Below are 19,161 nucleotides of genomic sequence, written 5' to 3' on the forward strand. Positions count from 1 at the left end.
ATAAACTTGGGTTTAATGACAAGACAGTGCTTTCTATGTTTGTTTGTACAGTCAATCCACTTCTTTTGACTTCAAATGTCTTTGCACCAGTCTGTTATTTTCTCATCCAAGCTTAAAAATCATATTTGAACATTACTCTGCTGCAATAACATTGCCATAAAACACATGCCAAGATAACTTTTCACTTCCACTATTAATGAGTGTTCAGCTCAGAAAGAATTAATAAATAGGTGAGGATTTTTCTTCTTTTCAATGAGATTTGATCTGGATTTTTAATTTAAAAACTGTCCAAGTGAATTAACAGCCACTGATGAGGAGATCTTCAGCAAAATCATCCATTGTGTTCAGAAACTCCTGACAGGATGTACAGGCTCTGTTTGAAGGCCACCACTCAATCCAAGTGCTGGAGTCCAAAGGGTACTGGAATCTAAGAAGACAGCAGAAAATGATCATTTGCTGCTAAGATTTGGGAAGGAAAATGTCAAAAAAAAAAAAAAACAATATGGAAGGGCTTGCTCTGTGCTCCTAATCCTGCTGTCAGTGTGCACATCTGATAATTGTGTGACTGTTGGTTGAATACTTTCAACATGAAATCAATTCTGTGCCTCACAGGAATTTTTACATACAAACACTTTCAGATTAAATCTCAGCATATCCTGGTGGTAAATGACTTACCTGAAACTGTAACCAATGCTTATCTTCAAGGCTTCTTTTCCCATGATCAAATACTGCTCTCCTGGGCTCAATTCAACATCTGTGCAGGTCTTCTTTTTAACAAAGGTGATTTCATTATTTTTTTGAGCAAAAGCCTGCCCTGAAGTAAAAAAAAAAACAAAAATAAAAAAATCAAGAATTGGACAATTACACAGATAGAATTTCCAGTAATTCATATATTATAAATGTTCCACAGTACTGCACAGCCACTGTTCTATAACAGGAAAATGTGATGATAAAAAATGTCTCTTGTAAAAGATTTTTCAATTAAATCTGAGTGGTAAATAAGCCTTGTGAACATTAAATAATTTTCTATTAAGGAAATAAGCTCAGAGCAAAAAAGAGAGAACATCAGCTTTGGTTCCACAGGCCCTCTGAGCAACAGTGAGTTCCCAAGAACATTGCAGCTCCTCTCCCCCAGGAGCAGAATCATGGAACAGGACACTCACCCCTTTTGTAGAGGTCCAGAAGATTTGCAGAGTACTTCACAAAAAACCCTTCCTCACTGCGAGACAGGATGTTCACTCTGTAAACTGCAGAATGACACCAAGCACAACCTGGTTATTCCTATTCCTGCCATGCACCCTGAACGTCCCAGAGATGCTCAGGAGGGGAATTTTGTGTCCCTTTCCAACTCTGATTTCTGGGAATGCAGGTTATAGGGGCAGAAAGCACAGGGAAGTGACAGCCACACTTCATCTGAGGGTAGAACTCACCTTTCTCTACATTACTGTGGCACCCACACTGAATTTCTACTCACTGCAGCTCTAATTTGAACAAGATGTTTTGCAGCAAACAAACACTTCAGAGCAGGGGAAAGGGCAGTGAAAGCCCATTACCATAAGCAGTGTCCCTGTGGCAGGCAGCCTCCCTCCTGCTCTCTGCACTGATGGACCTGTCCAGCCTCTCCTGGACTTTCCCACACTCAGCTGTGAGGAGAGAGGGAAAGGCAGAGCTGAGAGAATGTCAGCACATGTCCTCAGAGAAAACAGGGATTTCCATCATTCTGCAGGGGATAATTAACTGAGCAACACCAGAGGTGTGGGACTGCATGCTGGAACAGTGAATATTTAAAATACAAAATAACAGACTCAAACACTGCACTTAATGCAGTCAGACCTCCATGATCACACTGGCTTTAAATTTCTTTTTCAATGTAAAATTTGGAGGGGAAACAGCTGTGTTCTTATGAGGACTTCTTTATGTTCAGTGTGGTTTTGTTCAAAGCACTACACTGAATTTCACCACCAAGTAAAATGAAAAAACATCTTCAAATAAAGCTTACCTTCCATGCATTTGCATTCATCTCCTTCACACAATCTCACGAGTTTTTCATTTCCATAGGGGTTATAAAGCATGGTGCATCTTTTATCTAGAAGATCCAGAAAGAAATAACAAATACATGGAGAAAATCAAAGTCCAAGACATCAACAGTGAAACTTGGCAAGTCAAAAGTCACCTGAGCTTCAAATAAAACGGATTTAAAAATCTATTAAAGATGAAAAATGTAATTCTTTGGGAGGAATGCAGAGCTAAAAGGCAAACAAGGCTGTGAAGAGCTGGAACACACACCTGGTGCATGATACTCATACACAGTGAAGGTGGCAGGGTTCAGCATTCCAACCTGGAAAAGCTCACTGATCCTGAACTCAACACACAGGAACTGGTGAGCTGGCACCTGTTGGAGACACACATGAATGGAGGAGCTCCAAAGGAGGCAAAATGATTGCAAAGAGTAAAAGCAGTGCTTACAGTGAGGGAAGGGGTAACATACAGAGTCTATCTGCAGGAGAACGTGCCCATCTTTTATCTCATAATCTGCTATCAGCTGATCAACGCCGCTCGCCAGCTGCAGGGCACAGACAAAGACCAAGAGCAGCAAATGTTACAGCTCTGTCATACAAAGCCAGGAAGAGTAAAAGGATTGTTGATACTTGCAGTAGATAAATCCTCTGGATTGGCTTCCACTCCACTGACCAGCCCTATGTCCATCACAGCATGAGCAGACCCCGAGCGGGGCTCCCTGGCGCTGGGCCTGTACCTGGGTGACATCAGAGCCAAAATCAGTTCATTCCAACTGACAGGAAAGAGAGAAATCTGAATGGCATCCCAGGAAAACCTGAGGAAATTCTGTCAACATTTAGGCCACACTGAACTCATAATGAAGCAGATCCAGGTTCATGCCAATATCACACATGAAGAAGCTTTTAGTGCTTACTCCAGGAGAACCCAAACCCAACCTGAAGACTCCTTCCCACAGAGATCACAACCCTGGTTCTAATTCTGTTTCCATAATGGTGAAGGAACAGAAAGAAAAGCTCAGGAAAGCTGGTGGGATCATTAATAAACAACCCCAACAATTAACAAACAGCTGCACTCACTTTGCACAAGCCTCCAGGCGCCCCAGGGGCTCCCCATCTCCTCTCATGCGACCTGTTCAGACCAAGCAGAGCCAGAGAATTTCAGAATTCTCCAGAAGCAGCAGCCCAAACCTCTCACAAAGCATTTTCATAGGTGGGAGATAATTATTTGCATTGTTTTGGTGGGTAATTTTATAGCAATTCATTATCTAGCCAACATTTACCTCCTTGGTAATTCAGGTGAAATGATAGATTTAAGGTTTAATGTATTTTATTGGGTGTTTATATTATTTACACTCAGAATTTGATGCTGTCTGTTGTAACTGGACTAGAACTCTCAGTACTTTGCAGAACTTACTGTAACCCCTCCCACTCCCCTAAATATTTCTTTTTTCTCACTTCCCACCTGTAAAAACTCTTCCATAAATGACTAAAAATGAACCTAACATAAACAAATTAAATATTAATTCTATTCACAAAAAGGCAATAATTTCAAACAGGGCTAAAAAGCTCCCAGCAATTTCTTTTCCAGTTTTGCATTTAGAAAGTGGCAGAATTTATTTCTTTCTTAATAAAAAACACTCATTAAAAACCCAGGATTTTTTCCCCTCCCTCTTTTGCACTGACTTGAGTAGCAACATTTAAAATCACATTAACCCTTTACCATCATCTCTCTTTGGGACAATCTTCAGTTCAAAGTTACAGGACTCCTCAGAAGTACCAATGGTGTTATACACAGTCCTCACCTGCACACACAAATAAATCAGACCAAACAGAAGCAGCATTAAACAATCCTCAAAACTGGCATAAAACTGTGAAAACTCACACTAGGAAGAATATAAACAAGTCTGGTTTATTGTAATATAAAAACACCAGCAAAGCAGAACAAATAAATGATCAGCACAGAAAGAAATGGGGAGATCTCCAGCAAAACTACAGCATATGAAGAAAAGGGAAATTAAATTTGAAAATCTGGTTGCATACTTACATTCACTGTAGCTATGCCAGTGCTGCTGCCAGTGCTTACATACAGATCATCTTCCAAAGGTGCCTAAAGGATTGGTGAGAGACAGAAGTTAATTAATAATAAAGATTAGCAACAATTCAGGTTAGCTGATATTTCAAATACATAACAGATTCTGCAGAAATATGAAATTTAAATGAATATTCAAATATATTAAATCCAACAGATAAGCAAAGTACTAAAACATTTTCTATACCAAATTATTACCAGCTTAAGAAAATTATTACCAGTTATAAGAAAACATTCCTATTTTAGTAGCTATTTCAAAGCTCAAATAATCATTTATCAGGATGTTAAGAATTCTGGTTTCCCTTTTTAAAGCAGTATTATTCACTCACTGTCATAGTTCTTCCCACAAAATTGTCTTCTGTCAGTTTAAACACTTTTAGGGCTCCACCATTTTTGTAGGATACTCTAACATCCATGTCCAAATTCAGCCGTTTGACCAGAAGGGAATATTCAGTCAGGGCCTCAAGGGCATTGATAGTGTCCTGTCAGGAATCAATTATAAAGAATTAACTCCAGAGATTCTATTTATAAAATTTCAGTTCATATTAATGAAGATTTCCCAGAGACCAAGGGTATCATGGCAATGGAGTCACTTGATGCTAATCCCATACCCAGGGATGTTGGCAGTGTGGTCATTTAATTGTATTATCCTCTTAAAATGTTCACATCACAGAATCATGGAATGGTTTGGGTTGGAAGGGACCTCAAAGCCCCTCTCATTCCAGGGACACCTTCCACTGTCCCAGGATGCTCAGCTCCATCCTACCTGGCCTTGAATTTCCAGGGATAGGAAAAAGTATTTCAGATTTTGGTACTTGAAGAATGAGGATAAAATATGTAAAAGCACACCTGAGTTGAATAAAATCCTCCCCCGTGTCTCTGTTCTTCAGAGAGCCATTTGATGATGGGCTTGGCATAGTTTTCATCTCCTCTTAGCAAAGTAGTGAGCAAGGCATAGGCTGTGGTTTCAACCATTTGTGCAGTGACAGAGCTGGGGGTTGGCTGGTCTTGTGTTTTGAAAGCATCTTTCCAAAACCTGTAGATGGGAGGGTCACCTGCAGGAGGAGCAGAGGCTTCAGATGCAAGCACAGCACCAGCACAGCTGAGGCACTGCCCACTCAGGGCCAGGAGATGGGCAGGAACTCACTGTGCACCTAACAGGGATAGAAAACCACTTGTATGCTAAAAACCTGAAAGTGCTGAATGCAGAGATCACACCACAGATGTGCTGCAGAGCAGCTGATGGGATCAGGGCTGCTGAGGAGCAGTGAGAATTGAACAGTGCCTGTCACAGGGTGCTCAGGAGCACTGAGAATTGAGCAGTGCCTGTCACAGGGGTAGTGCAGAGCAGTTGAGCACTGAGAGTCGTGCAGGACCTGTGACAAGGGTGGTACAGAGCAGCTGATGGGCACAGGGCTGCTCAGGAGCAGTGAGAATTGAGCAGTGCCTGTGACAAGGGTGGTGCAGAGCAGCTGATGGGATCAGGGCTGCTCAGGAGCACTGAGAATTGAGCAGTGCCTGTCACAGGGTGCTCAGGAGCAGTGAGAATTGAGCAGTGCCTGTGACAAGGGTGGTACAGAGCAGCTGATGGGCACAGGGCTGCTCAGGAGCAATAAGAATTGAGCAGTACCTGTGACAGGGGTGGTGCAGGGCTGCTGAGGAGCACTGAGAATTGAGCAGGACCAGTCACAAGGGTGGTACAGGGCTGCTGAGGAGCAGTAAGAATTGAGCAGTGCCTGTGACAGGGGTGGTGCAGAGCTCCTTAGGAGCACTGAGAATTGAGCAGTGCCTGTCACAAGGGTGGTGCAGAGCAGCTGATGGGATCAGAGCTGCTCAGGAGCACTGAGAATTGAGCAGTGCCTGTCACAAGGGTGGTACAGGGCTGCTCAGGAGCAGTGAGAATTGAGCAGTGCCTGTCACAAGGGTGGTACAGGGCTCCTCAGGAGCAGTGAGAATTGAGCAGTACCTGTGACAAAAGCCTCCCTTTTCAGGGCAGAGAACGCCTCCCGTGCCGCGCGCTGGTTGGGGTCCAGCAGGGCCAGGGCGTAGGCAGTGATGGCCATGGTGAAAGGGCTCTGGGCCAGCTGCATGTTCTGCTCCAGATAACCCCCTGCTCTGCTCCTGGCATCCTGGATTTTCTGAAAACATGGACAGGTTACAGCTCACAGCCTTCAGACTGACCCTAAAGAAAAACATCTTCTCTGTCAAGAGCATACAGATGTAGAATGTCTTCTACAAAATCTTATAATAATTCCTTGTTCTTTTGTTGACTTTGAAAGACAAAGGTTAACAAAGCAAATAAATCTGTGAAACAGCAAAAAAACACTCTTGATTTTTAAAAACAAATGTTAAAGAAAAGGGAAGAAATTAGAAGCCTGGAACATGCCCGCTGGCAGAAATAAAAATAATGTTTACCTGAGTAGGACATATTTTCATTGACTTGTCAATTCCAATAATACAAAATGCTGTGAGATACAAAGATTTCTCTTTAGCTTCTCGAGGTAATGTACCCTACAAAAATCAAATAGTAAAAATAATGAAATAGAAATTAAAGTTCATTTAAATAAATTGAACTTTCCACTGTTCAGGTGTGGAAATAAATGGAAATTCCTGTAAAAACTATCAGTTTAGTTAAACCTGAAAATACATCAACTCTTTGGAGGGTAATAGCTCATTTGTGAAAAAGAAACCAAAATATATGAAGTTATTCACAAGCCAGGACTATTAGATTGAGAAATGAACCTCAACATTCTTTTTCTGAATATTAAGAAGTGGCAAGCAGTCACTTTTTGTGGGAAAACAGAAAAGTTTGCAAGATTGTGCTGGGCTTTAAATAAATTTAGAATAAAGAGAAAAGTTGTCTTGAAGGGGTGTTTTGATGAAATACAACCTAAAATATCTTGCACTGCTACAACACTTTATCTCCTGGTGCCTTCATCTTTTACTGCCTAAGCACAGAAAATGTTTGGGTTGCATACCTGCAGTTTCACTGGTTGGTAGTTTGAAAATTCATTGAATGACCCATCTGGCATCTGACAGTTGTCAATCAGCCACAGGAGGGAATCACAAACAGACATTTGATCAAGATCAATGTATTGATTCACTTGTCCAAGGATCCTTAAAGCAAAAGCTGTCAGCCTGCCAAGGGAAGCAAACAGATCCTGTTCAGATTGGCAGGAACTCCCACACTGCCAAGGGCACCCACAAATTCACACTGCTTAGGATTCTGTCTCCTACACACTCCCACAGTTCCAAGGGATAATAAAGATTAATTTTAAATTTAACTCAACATATGGGCAGTAATTACTGAAATAATTTTAAAACAAGATCAGTTCCTGTGTTCTAGGGTATGAACTCATTGCATCCCAAAGCCATCTTGGTTGTCATGGTGTGAATTATGGACACAAAGAAAAGGTTTGGCAAGTGAAAGCAAGGAAACAAAAGATATTCTTCAGAGTTGAAAGCACTGCTTAAATCTACCACCACACTCTGAAAATATGAAAGCAAGGCAGTGAAATGAGGCTTTTCCCAACCCAAACCCTTTTCAACTCACCATGTGCTGGCTTGTCCATTCTTCCACATGCTGTAGGAGGAGTCAGCATTCCTGAAGGAAGAGATGCTCACAATTCCTGAGGGATGGATACACCAGGCACAAGGGAAGTTAGGAGAATTATATTTGTTCCCTCAGATGTATCACCCTTAGCAAAGGACCTGTACAACCCTGAAGCAAGAGAAGAAGTAGATTTTTCTACCTTCTTTCATCTTCCTCCTCATCTGAGTCCTGGATTTCAGGGTCTCAGGGCCCAGCAAACGCCAATTATCCAACTGCTCCAGGTAGTGGAACACATAAAACACGGGGGCAATGCTCATGAGCTCGGCCTCTGCACTGCCCCTGGGCAGGCTGGTCAGCATCTGCAGGCCCCTGGGGCTCAGCACTGTGGCAATCACTTCACCCAGGAGATGTCCTGTGGAAGGAAAAACCCCAAAGCTGATTAGGTTGGGAAAGAGAATCCAAGGGCAGAATCTGACTCTGAGCAGTGACCGCTCTTCAGGGAGTGTTTAAAGCTCTGCACTAAAAGGGGCTTGCAAAGCCTTCTCCCAAAAGAAAAAGAATAAATCTGATGGACTTAATACTAACTAGGAGGAAAAGTGTGCTAAAAGTGTCTATTTACCTTTTACACTGACAGTTCTGTCAATATGTGTCTTAGGGACCAGATTTAGTGGGACTTTGTATCGAAATTCTTGCCGTCTCTTCATTGAACCTGAAATTGAAGATGGATACAGATAAATAAATAAATAACTAGATAAATCAAAAAAACTGCACAGTCTAAATCACCAGATGATTCAGCTGTAACCGACAGATTGAGGGTTACAACTGAGAATTCAGCAACCAAAACTTGAAAACCAGAACTATTCCCAGATGCTCAGGCAAACAAGACCCAGCTTTGAAAAGGAACAGGTGCAAACTCTTTATCTTTCTTCTGTTACCAAAAAAAAATCTGATCCGGAGCTCAACTTTGTGGTTTTTTTGGTTAAATGAGAACATATTCTAGTCCCACTAATAAAGCTGAGGAAAGCTTGCAGTCACACTAAAAGATAAATCTAAAGATTCCTTTAAGAAATGAATCCAAGTTTCCTTAAGCCAAGGCAGGAAGTCCTTGGGAAAGGACAGATTTACACTGTCTCAGGAAGGAGAAACTCCAAGTTTTTCACATTATTAAAAAACCTGATTATCAAGAACAGGAAAAAATAACACAAAGACACCTCATCAATTCTCTTACCATAAACACCCTGTGGATCCAAAGTGAAACCTGCATGGAGCTCTCTCTTAATGCCTTCTGGCTGGGATCATTATGAGGAAAGAGGAAGAAAATGGAAATATTTTTGTTTAATCAAATATATCAGCTGAAACAACAGGTTAAACCCACAGTATTATCTTCTTTTTCTGTGGCTGAGTTTGACTTAACTGCTGTACAGATGTCTCACATGAATTTTAGTGTTCTAGCTCACACAGCTCTTGAGAAAATTTAACAAAATATTTAAATTAAACCTTAGGAAAGGAAAAAATTTGGTTTCAGTGAAAATTGAAACCAAACAACTTAGAGTACCTTTGCAAAGTCATAACCTATTTTTTATACAGATAATCTTTCAGTTTTCTAATCAAGGTTTAAAAATGAGTGTGCTGAAATACTCAGCCATTCATTTTCCCCTGCACACACCTCAATGAATCCAAGGACATCGTGTGATAATATTAAAATAAACCAAAATTTCTACATTGACTCAACTGAACCCAATTTGAAACTCAGAAATGCTAAAAAACATTGAGATTTTTTTTTTCCTTACCACGACACGTAAAGTTTTGACCACAATCTCACTGTTCCTGGGGGTCAGCAATGTAAAATTGACAGTGTGCAGACCCAGCTCCAGCGGGAGGATCCTGAATGTAACTGCTGAGGAAGAACCAGCATCCAGATTCTTAAACTGACAGCTCTGCATCCTCCATCTAGCACTTGCAGAATCCCCAAAGGTACAGACTCCATCTCCAGCTGCTATTTGAACACAGTACTGAAAGGTGGAAAGATTTTCATGTTTCATTTCCAGGCAGGTACAACACCAGAGAAATATCAAATTGAAATCCTGTACTGCTCCTGGAATGTTATTTCTCTGTTTGCACACACAACACTGGCTTAAGGACTGAAGAAACCTCACCCAAGGATCTGTTCATACTGGATACTTACAGAGAAAATGGTTTTTTGGTTTACAATGTCAATCTTTGCACAGGAGTCATTAACACAAATTACCTTAATTGCAGAGGCCTTATGGTTATAAACGGATCCTTTCAACTCGATCTGCTCCCCCCGTACCACGGAGTAAGGAACATAAATGCTGAGGAAGACATCCTTCACAACAGTCATTTCCAAAGGTGCAGCCACACAAATACCTGAGAGAATTAAAAACATGAAACAGAGTGTCTGACCCACCCTTCTGATAAACAAGTTTGAAAAGGTCTTGACATACTTTGGTGATGATTTAGGATTTTTTAGAGTGTACTTTGAACAGTCCAAGCTTTTTAAAAGTTCCCAGGTTTTGCTTCCTGATCCAAGCTGCTCTCACCACTCCTCATACCCCAGATGACACACCAGGTTCTTCAGATTTCTTCTTCCCAAAGAAATTCTCTGCTTGGATTAACAAATCCCAAGTCCCTGAGCTACAGCAGCAGGACAATGGAAAGCTGTCCAGGGAAGAGTTACTCAATATTTTTTCTTCTTACTCTCACTGTCACACACAAGACAGGCTTTGTTTTCCCAGCCACTGACACTCACAACATTACATTAATTGATTTATTTTCCCTAAAATACATATTTTTGTTTGTTTTCCTGTCTATCAAGCAGAAAGTGAACATGAGTGTCAAAAACAGAGGGTCCACAAAGCTTCCTGACTCTTTAGCTCCAAACTGGCTGGGCTGCAGTACCTACCTTTATCTGAAATGCCAACACCTTGTACTTCCCAAGTGGTCAGGGAATCAGGCAAGGTGACAGACAGACTCTTGGACCTGTGATAAAAGTGTTTTTTACATTTATTACCACTCACCATCTGTTAACACAACAGATCATCACCAGCAACACTCTAAGAAGCCCTGAGCCAGAAAGCAGGAATTCTGGATTTTAATTTTCCTTCCTATAAAGGTGATTTGAGAAAAGCAGTACCTTGAGGAAACCTGGTGAACTTCCCATAGCCAGCTCTCAGGGAAGTAGCTACGAACTTGAGCCTCATCCAGTTCCAAGAGAGCCTCAAAATCTGAAGAACACAAATACAGCAAGTGAAAAAACCCTGACACAAGAAAAGGCAAAAAAATCGGTGTTAATCCCATCTCATCCCTTTGCACATGTGAATACCTGTCCAATATCCTGACAGATCACTTTGTAATAGGCAATTATAGGGAGAAAATGGAAGACAAGGAGTTTGACACTCCCAAAGGTTTTTCCTGAGGTGTTACCCACTGGCTGTCTTGGGCAAAGGATTCAAATTTAGCATTCAAGTTTATTCTTGATAAATAAAATAAACCCTCTCTGACTGCTGCTCTGCTTGTTCTAAATGTGGGTGAACAGAATAGAGAACACAATAAAGAACTCCTCTCCTATCCCTCTTCAGGGATGTATAACCAAAGCCTTGGGAGTCTGGTGAAATCCTGCCTGGATGACCCTGGCAGGCTCCAGTGGGGGTTACCAGATTCCATCCCCTCTGTCCCCTCTGTCCTGCTGCAGCACACCCAGACTCTCATACTCACGCATTCTGGCCAGTATTAGGATCTTATTTGGCTCTTCCAGTCGCAGCTTGTTGGCAAATTCACAGCAATCTGTGAATGCAGAAATGCACTTTTGGCTGCCCCGGATTCTCTGAGCTCTCTGCCTGCAGGTCTCAGACACTGGGTAATTCTTTACTCCACTCATGCAGCACTTCTGGGATACTGGGTCTCGATACTTTTTCACTGAAATCAAAATAAAATAATTCACATCCTTGAGATGAAGTTTTTATTTCCAAATGGATGTGATTTTTTAAAATAATGGTATATATAAGAATATTCTTAACACCTTCGTTGAGTATCTTTTCCTTGAAGTCAGATCGTTTGGTTCTTAACACTTCATTGCAAGGTTCACCTGTCCAAAAAAAAAAGTACACACAGCATGAACTTCTCTTGTAATAGCATTGTCCTCTTAAAAATAACTCCACAAAATCACATTCTAAATGCATGAAACGTTTTATGTTTGTTGTTTTAATTACATAGGAGTATTTTCATTTTGATTACAGTAACTGCTCCACAAGTTATTCCCCCCATCAAAAATCATCAGTATATGCATCCCCTAGATAAGAACTGAGAATGCCAGTGGAAGCTTTCAGAAATTCCCCAGCTCCCTGCCTGCACACAGGAATGTACCTGCTTCCTCTGAGTCATCAGCGTTTGCATTGGTGAGGAAGGTGAGCCCGGCCATCCTGAACACTGCCACGTTGTTCTGGCCTCCCCCAGCCCCACAGCCAAGGTCACTCCTCTCCAGCTGCAGCAGGATCTGAGGAGAAGCACACGGGCCATGCTGGACAGGCTCTGCAGAGCACAGCCTGGGAAAGCTCTTTGTGAATTAAGGAGATTGCTGTCCCCATGGCACCTGGAGCAAGGAGCTCTCCAGCACTGCAAACTCATTTTGGCCAGGTCTGTGGAGTTCTGAGTTCAGATCTGCCTTTAAAGCCACAATTTACTTCTATTGGAATTCTAAAGACTGTAAATGAATTATTTTAAGAATTTTGAGCTGTAGATTTAAACAAACAACTTTCACTCTGGCTTGAATTGCCCTCCTGCCCTTTTTCAGGCTGGCTGAGAGCATGACATATCAGTTATTGAATGGGAACAGGAAACAAAGAGCAACTTGGTTTTCTTTCATGGCTGCTACCTCACCTTTTCCATGGCCCTCTTCCTCCTTCCTGTGACTCCATATATTGCCTTGTCAACAGATGACAAAGCAACAAAGGAACTGGACTGGGTTTTCATGGTGAGTGACACAACCTCTGCTGGCTTCAGGGTCTCTCTGCTTGACTGCAGCTTAATCTAGAAATGAAAACAGATTTTGGTAATGTTGAAAGCATGTTCTGAAATCAATCCAGCTGAGGGCAGATTATAATAACTGAAGTGTTAAAGAACTTGTGTAAGTCCAAGATAAAATCTGACCATAAAATGAATGCATACCCACAAATTTCAGTACCTGGATTTTTTTTTTTTTTTGCTACTCACATCAAGGTTATTCCCACATTTCTGCTCCACATTGAGCCACACTGAATCAGCCACTAACTCTGCAGCTCCTTCTCCTGTGACTATGTAGTAAACAATGAGACGTGCTGAAGGAACCATTTCTTGGGTTATCTGAAAAGTCAGGTGTTCATATTCCAAATCCTTAATTCTCTCCTGAGTTCCAAAGCTCACTATCTTCCCTTTTGATGTGATCTGTAGTTTTAAAAAATGATGGAAAATAAAAAAGTCAGATTTTATATTCAGTCTATTTTTCATGTGTAATAATTATTTGGATTTATATCTTCCACTAAAAAGAAGTGCTGTGTCTGCACTCCTTTCCCTTCATCTACATTTCACCTTCTGAAATAGCTCTAGAGACCAACACTACTTGTCCTCAGTCCCAGTCAATGTCAGACAAGAATTTTAAAAAGAATAGACCACATAAATATAAAATTTAAACATGAGACTGTTATTTTTCCTATAAAGCTGACAGATTTTATCTGAAAGGAAGCAGTTGTCTGAGCTGCACATATTCTATGCTGAGGATAGCTCTTGATTGTTGAGGTTTTTCATCCATGACCATCCCTGTTAAATTGCAATTCAATATTTTATGCAGAAACATCTGTTACTCACCAAATAGCTGAAGTGATTGATTTTATTAATGTAGTGGCTTCGTGGATATACATTAATATTTATGACATCCCCCACTTCCAGGGTTTTGTGATTTGAAGCCCAGTCAATATAGAGATAACTCTGACTCAGGGATGAATAAGCTCTTGCCTCATAGGTTTTACTTGCTTGGTTTTCATCTGAAAGATGTGGATCTGCAGTTTTTACCTGGAAAGATAATGAAATGTCTGAACAGTCTGAGTGCAGAATTGTACCTAAGCAAACAAGCAATGACAACACTTAAATCATCCTGCAGTATGTTGTTCAGAGGGATTAATAAAAGAGAAGCCAGCTCCAGACATTACCCTCAAAGAAATAATCACACCCTTGAAGAAATAATGAAATGGAACGATTGAACTCACTTGAAACTCCAACATTTTGCTGTCTGATGGGATATTAACAACAAACAAAGCAGTGCCATCACTGGTGATTGTGGTTCTTCTCCCAGATTCTGAATCCTCTGATATCAACTGAGTCTCATCCATTTGCTCACTGAAGGATTTTGCAGTGACAGTGACAAGCACATTTCCAACAAAGTCATCCATGGTGTCTTTCACCTGCACCTGCTCATCAGGACAGAGAAATGGGGACATTTATCAGGAGGAATCTTCCAAGCTTCTCAGCTGCTTCTACAACAGGCAGCCACAAAATGTACAGGTGAATGGAAATGGAGGTGTGTGTATCACACAGAGTGACACAGAGAGGAAATGGCAGAGCTTGTGCATGATGGGGTTTATGCTGCACTCTGCATCCCCCTGCTCCTGGCACTGACCTTAATGAAGTAGGGAAGTCCAGGCTTCACAAAGAGAGGAGTGGCAACCAAACTCAGCTTGTAAGGAGAGACAGCAAACCTGACTCCAGCAAACTCCACCTCTCCACTGAGGCCACCTAACAAAACATAGCACCCCATGGAACAATGATCAAAAATAAATTTAATCTCCAACCATTTTTACAATGAGAACGAGCTGTTATTACTTAAAGTCTTTGGAAGAAGAACTAAATATTAAATAAAATCTGATATTACGAAAGTTACCTTAAAAGTTTCTTTTCTAGTTCTGCCCACATTTGCAGAAGTGTTAAGAAAAAATTCAGTTAAGGAACAACTTACCTGAAGACTCCAACACTGATGCCACAATATATAAGTAGGAGCCATCCAGTGCTTCCAGACTGTCAAAGCCTATAGAACTTGCTGCTCTCTTACTGTTAAAATTGATGTTAGCAACTCCATTTTCCATCTGGAAATGAAATAGAAATCATCACCTTACAGTCAATAATTTAGAAATAACACATAGCCCATATGCAGATCCAGTATGTTTCTGCTCATTGTCTATTTTCAGAGGTAATCAGAGGTGGAGATGTGTTAAAAAAGAATTATTTAGTCCCTAAAATTATTTTAAATTAATCATCCAATGGCACTTATTGCAAAGTTTGTGTGTGGGCTCAGCAAGAGGGGGAGATAACACAGAGATATCTTCACTAAATGAGGGAAGGGGATAATTAGTGTAGAGCAGACTCCCCAGAATAAACCAATCTCATTTTGATCTGCTTGTCTCCATTTGATTTCATCTACCCTGCAATAGATAGCACTGAAGTTATTTCACAGAAATTTTAATCCCACAGCTTGGCCAAGAGAGTGATTGCACCAGATTGAAATACCACTGTGTCAGATGCTGCCTCTGAATTTCATTTCCAAGTACATTTCTCTGCCCCTGATGACAGCAAAAGTCCCCACTGGGGAGCTGGGGATGCAAACCACTCCTTGAGTCCATTCTCACCAAATTTAATGGAAAAACTTCAGTGGGATTGGGTCACTCCTGAGTTATGCATGTGAATTCTACACAAACTTGACTTCTTACCCTCGTTACATGCATTGCCTGAGGCATCATTCTTTTCTCACTTTCTTCAATTATTCCAAAGCGAAGAAAAACATCAGCACGGGGAAGCTTTTTGTTGGAAAAATAGCTGAGAATAAAACAATACAAATGTTTTTAAGATTACTTTAATGGCTGCAACAAAGCATTTGTTTTTGAAAAAGGATGATTGCCTAGGCAAGAGATGGAAAGCAAATATCTGTGTATTTTAAACACTTCTGTTGAAAAAAAATCACTTGGAGGGAATTTTAAGAAGGGTCACTTAGATCTCTTACACAGCAGAAATGACTTTGATGAAAGAGGAAAGCAAAGAGGAAAAGTCTGGACTCAGGAGAATCATTCCTCAGGTGAAAGAAGACACAAAATATTCACAATTCCAAGCCAAATTTCCTCACCTGGCTTTCACAACAATCCTGAAGCTCTCGAATTTATCAGAACTGATGAAGTTGCTCTCTGGCTCGATGACAATGGAGAAGCTTGGCATTGCTGCAAATGGAGCAGGGAAAAATCACTTTGGGTGTTTTATCCATGGAGCCACAGGTGCTCAGCCACTGAGGAATCATGATCATTTCAAGGGGTTTGAGTTCTTGCAGACACTAAAAATGCAGATTCACAGCATGGGCACATCTTACCATACTCCTTCACTTCAAATTTTGCCACAGCTGAGGTCACAAAATCCTTCTTGTACTTGGCTTTAATCTTCCAAATTCCATACCTAAGAAATATCAACAGTTTTTAAGATGAAAACTAATGATAAAGGCAAAAATTACTATTACTGCCTAATAATATTTTTTGGTAATAATCTCTTAGAAAGGAAAATTTTTGTCTATTGAGTAGATTTTTGCCTATTGAGCAGATTCTCTTTGATACATCACCAATTATTTGACACTTATTTTAAAGCACTGAAATCAAAACAGAAAATAAAATCAGTTATAAGCCAGTTTTTCAAGGCCCTGCTCTCATCCTTCTGCCATCTCAGCAATGCTTCAGCACCCTCTCAAGACTAAAAGGAGAACTGAAGAGATTTTTTTTATGCTGCTGTTCCTGGGTGATTTGTATAAAACACATATAAAACATGAAATCCCCATGGCTTTTTTATATCTCCACAGTAGAAAGCTGTAATTATCATTAATGTCCTTTTTTAGTTGGCCATGGAAAACTACCACTCACTGTTCTTTAAGGAGAATACTCTGCCATATTTAAATCATGATTCCACCCCCTGTGAAATGTTAGAAATCTCCAAGATTCAAATCATGCCCAAAATGCCAAACCACTCCATCACAGTCACTATAAAAAGGCATTACAATGTTAATAATTCACACTAAAAAAAAACATTAAATAAATCTACTTAGGATTAGGAGGAATCTTGAAGTCAGGAAAAGAAACTATTCCAGTAAAATCCTTTTCTTCCAAAATATCCACTTCTAGTCCTTCAGGATCCTTGAAATGATAAGAGGAAAGAATGAGCAGTTACAGATTGTTCTTATCAAAAGGGGAATTTTCATCCTGGCATTTCAGAGGCAGCCTGGCTGTAACACATTTTCCTTAAGAGTTTCAAAGCATAAAAACACAAATATTTGTAGAAACGACTCAGACTGAAATTCTGATAAAATACTTTATTCTGGTTCCACCAAGTAAAAGCAATGTTTAGAATAGATAAAAAATTACTGTAATAACAAGCCAATTGTAAAAGGCTAAAAATGTAGTAGATACTGATTATTTTATATCTCTAATGAAACAAACAGTATAAAACCCATATATTATTAAAGTTCCCTCAAAAATCCTTTTCCCAGATATTAAAGATAATTTTATTTTTCTATTCTGGGACAACTTCAGATCTGGGTTTTGAAAACCTCTATCCAACTTTTCAAAGTCAATTTTAAATCTTTTAAAAGATGTCTGACTACCTGCAAAAACACCTGAGAGTTTTATGAAACATTGATTGCAATATGATTTCCCACCTTTATTTGTTATTAGGGCTACAAAATATTAATATTAAATTAAGTTACAACTCACCACAAAAGTTAGGACAGTCTCCCTTCGAGCTGGCTGCAGTTCTTCATTCAAAGAGTAAACTCTGACTTTCACTGTAAGAATCACAGCAAGAAATCTCAAAATAACCCAAAAATTCATTGATATCTTAAACAAATTCCCAGGAATATCTTTCACTCTTTGTGCCACAAATTACTAATTTAGTGATTCACTTTTACAGTATGATCAAATAATTCAAAGTACTATTCTGCTGATAAAAAAATAAAATATCAGCTGATGGCAATGCAACACAACCAAGAGCTCAAAGAACATTTAAATCCTAATTCCTTGGCAGAGTCAGCAGACTTTAAAAATTAAATACCAGCCAAGAGAAATAAGTATTATTTACCTGACTGATCAGGAGTATAAACTGGTTTGTCTGTATGAATAAAAAGAAACCCATTTTCATAGGAAACTGGAATTTTTTTAAGTCTTGTAAAATGTGGAGAAACAGCTTCCAAATACAAATACTTGTCTGAGTTATCTGTTCTTGGTAAATCTGTTGGTTGAACCTGCAGGAGATGAAATAAAGGTTTTTGAGGACTATCAAAATATTTTTTATGTATTTTTTATATTTTTTGATGCAAAGAGTGTCTGAAAAACAATTACCACCCTGTGGTTGAGTATCATTAAATAAAAATATCAACACTCACAAGGATTTATTCTTGCTTACATGACAGAGGATGGTCTGGAGTATTAAGCCATGGATATTCTGAAATTTTGCATTTATTTATGCCCAGAACTAGACCACCAAAATTCAGAGCCCAGTAATGAGGTTATCACAGTGCAAATTATCAAACTGCCATTTATGCACATGATGAACACAACAAAGCTGCTGCTGTGGTTGGTACTTTGATTTGATTCTCTTTATTTTTAAAGTTATGCAAGTATGGTAATGTTTCTGAAATAGTTTGAGTCTATGTTTAACCTCAGTGTTGTTGCTTTACACTGATTTTATGCAGAGTAATTTAAATTTCACACCAAAAATTGGGGCATTAGGTTCAGAGTAATTTAAATTTCACACCAAAAATCGGTGTATTAGGCTTCCCTCCCCAGCTTAAACAACTGAAAACTCACCATAAAATATTTTTTTTTTCAGGACTTATCACTAAATGTGAGGATAAAAAGACTGTAAGAAAATCTGAATTCCTTACTGTCAAAGTCACAGCATCTTGGAATTTGTTGGCTGGAGTTAAGGAAACCCGAGCAGATGAATACTCAGCAAGTTTATCTGGGAAGCTTTTCAGGGCAATATTGACTGCAAACCCCTCCTCAAAACCAAAAGCTTGAATCACAACTTTCTCAGAGGCCCCAGCTCGGAAGATCTTTGGTGCTGTAAGGACATATCTGTACATAAAATATAAAACAACAGCAATGGAACTGTATTTATTTCAGATTTCTTACTCCCCTTTGTAATTCAGGCACAAACATGAGAGCAAACAGATAATCAGGATATTGTAATTAATTGTAATTAAAATCCTGTTTGGATGGTGCCCTTTGGATTTGATCTATGTAAATTCTGGATTTATTTACCCAAAAAAAGAGGACAGCAACCAAGTAACGTTTCCAGTAAATTCCAAATTTGCCTCTACTTACGTTTTCTCTTGGCTAAAAGTCGTTCCAGAAAAGAGCAGAACAATAAAATAAATTAAAATAGTCATTGTGCCAGGGACAGCAGCAAAGCATGGGTGTTATTGAGGGTGG

At 39.8% G+C, this 19,161-nt stretch overlaps 1 protein-coding gene across 2 annotated transcripts; it reads right to left on the minus strand.

Annotated features, from left to right (window-relative positions):
- Positions 1 to 62: 62 nt before the first annotated feature.
- Positions 63 to 19,118, minus strand: C5 (complement C5). Of its 2 annotated transcripts, none has more exons than XM_033077666.1 (41): positions 19,054 to 19,118; positions 18,612 to 18,804; positions 17,807 to 17,969; positions 17,443 to 17,513; positions 16,775 to 16,866; positions 16,059 to 16,141; positions 15,822 to 15,912; positions 15,412 to 15,517; positions 14,664 to 14,790; positions 14,328 to 14,443; positions 13,918 to 14,118; positions 13,520 to 13,723; positions 12,890 to 13,099; positions 12,557 to 12,706; positions 12,044 to 12,173; positions 11,700 to 11,765; positions 11,396 to 11,596; positions 10,815 to 10,905; positions 10,584 to 10,660; positions 9,909 to 10,048; positions 9,451 to 9,672; positions 8,889 to 8,949; positions 8,280 to 8,369; positions 7,860 to 8,072; positions 7,661 to 7,736; positions 7,086 to 7,245; positions 6,523 to 6,618; positions 6,074 to 6,245; positions 4,957 to 5,162; positions 4,437 to 4,589; positions 4,063 to 4,125; positions 3,739 to 3,820; positions 3,096 to 3,147; positions 2,653 to 2,755; positions 2,489 to 2,563; positions 2,287 to 2,392; positions 2,000 to 2,086; positions 1,554 to 1,643; positions 1,164 to 1,247; positions 676 to 814; positions 63 to 427 (listed from the first exon to the last, which is right to left on the minus strand). In XM_033077666.1, exons 1-41 carry the CDS (start codon positions 19,116 to 19,118, stop codon positions 298 to 300), a joined length of 5,037 nt encoding a protein of 1,678 aa, XP_032933557.1. In that variant the 3' UTR covers positions 63 to 297. The 2 variants fall into 2 exon arrangements, with proteins under 2 accessions (XP_032933557.1, XP_032933558.1); XM_033077667.1 differs by having other exon boundaries at positions 3,096 to 3,137; positions 3,732 to 3,820.
- Positions 19,119 to 19,161: the final 43 nt, after the last annotated feature.

Source organism: Catharus ustulatus, chromosome 21 (genome assembly GCF_009819885.2).
Source record: "Catharus ustulatus isolate bCatUst1 chromosome 21, bCatUst1.pri.v2, whole genome shotgun sequence".
Taxonomy (NCBI): domain Eukaryota; kingdom Metazoa; phylum Chordata; class Aves; order Passeriformes; family Turdidae; genus Catharus; species Catharus ustulatus.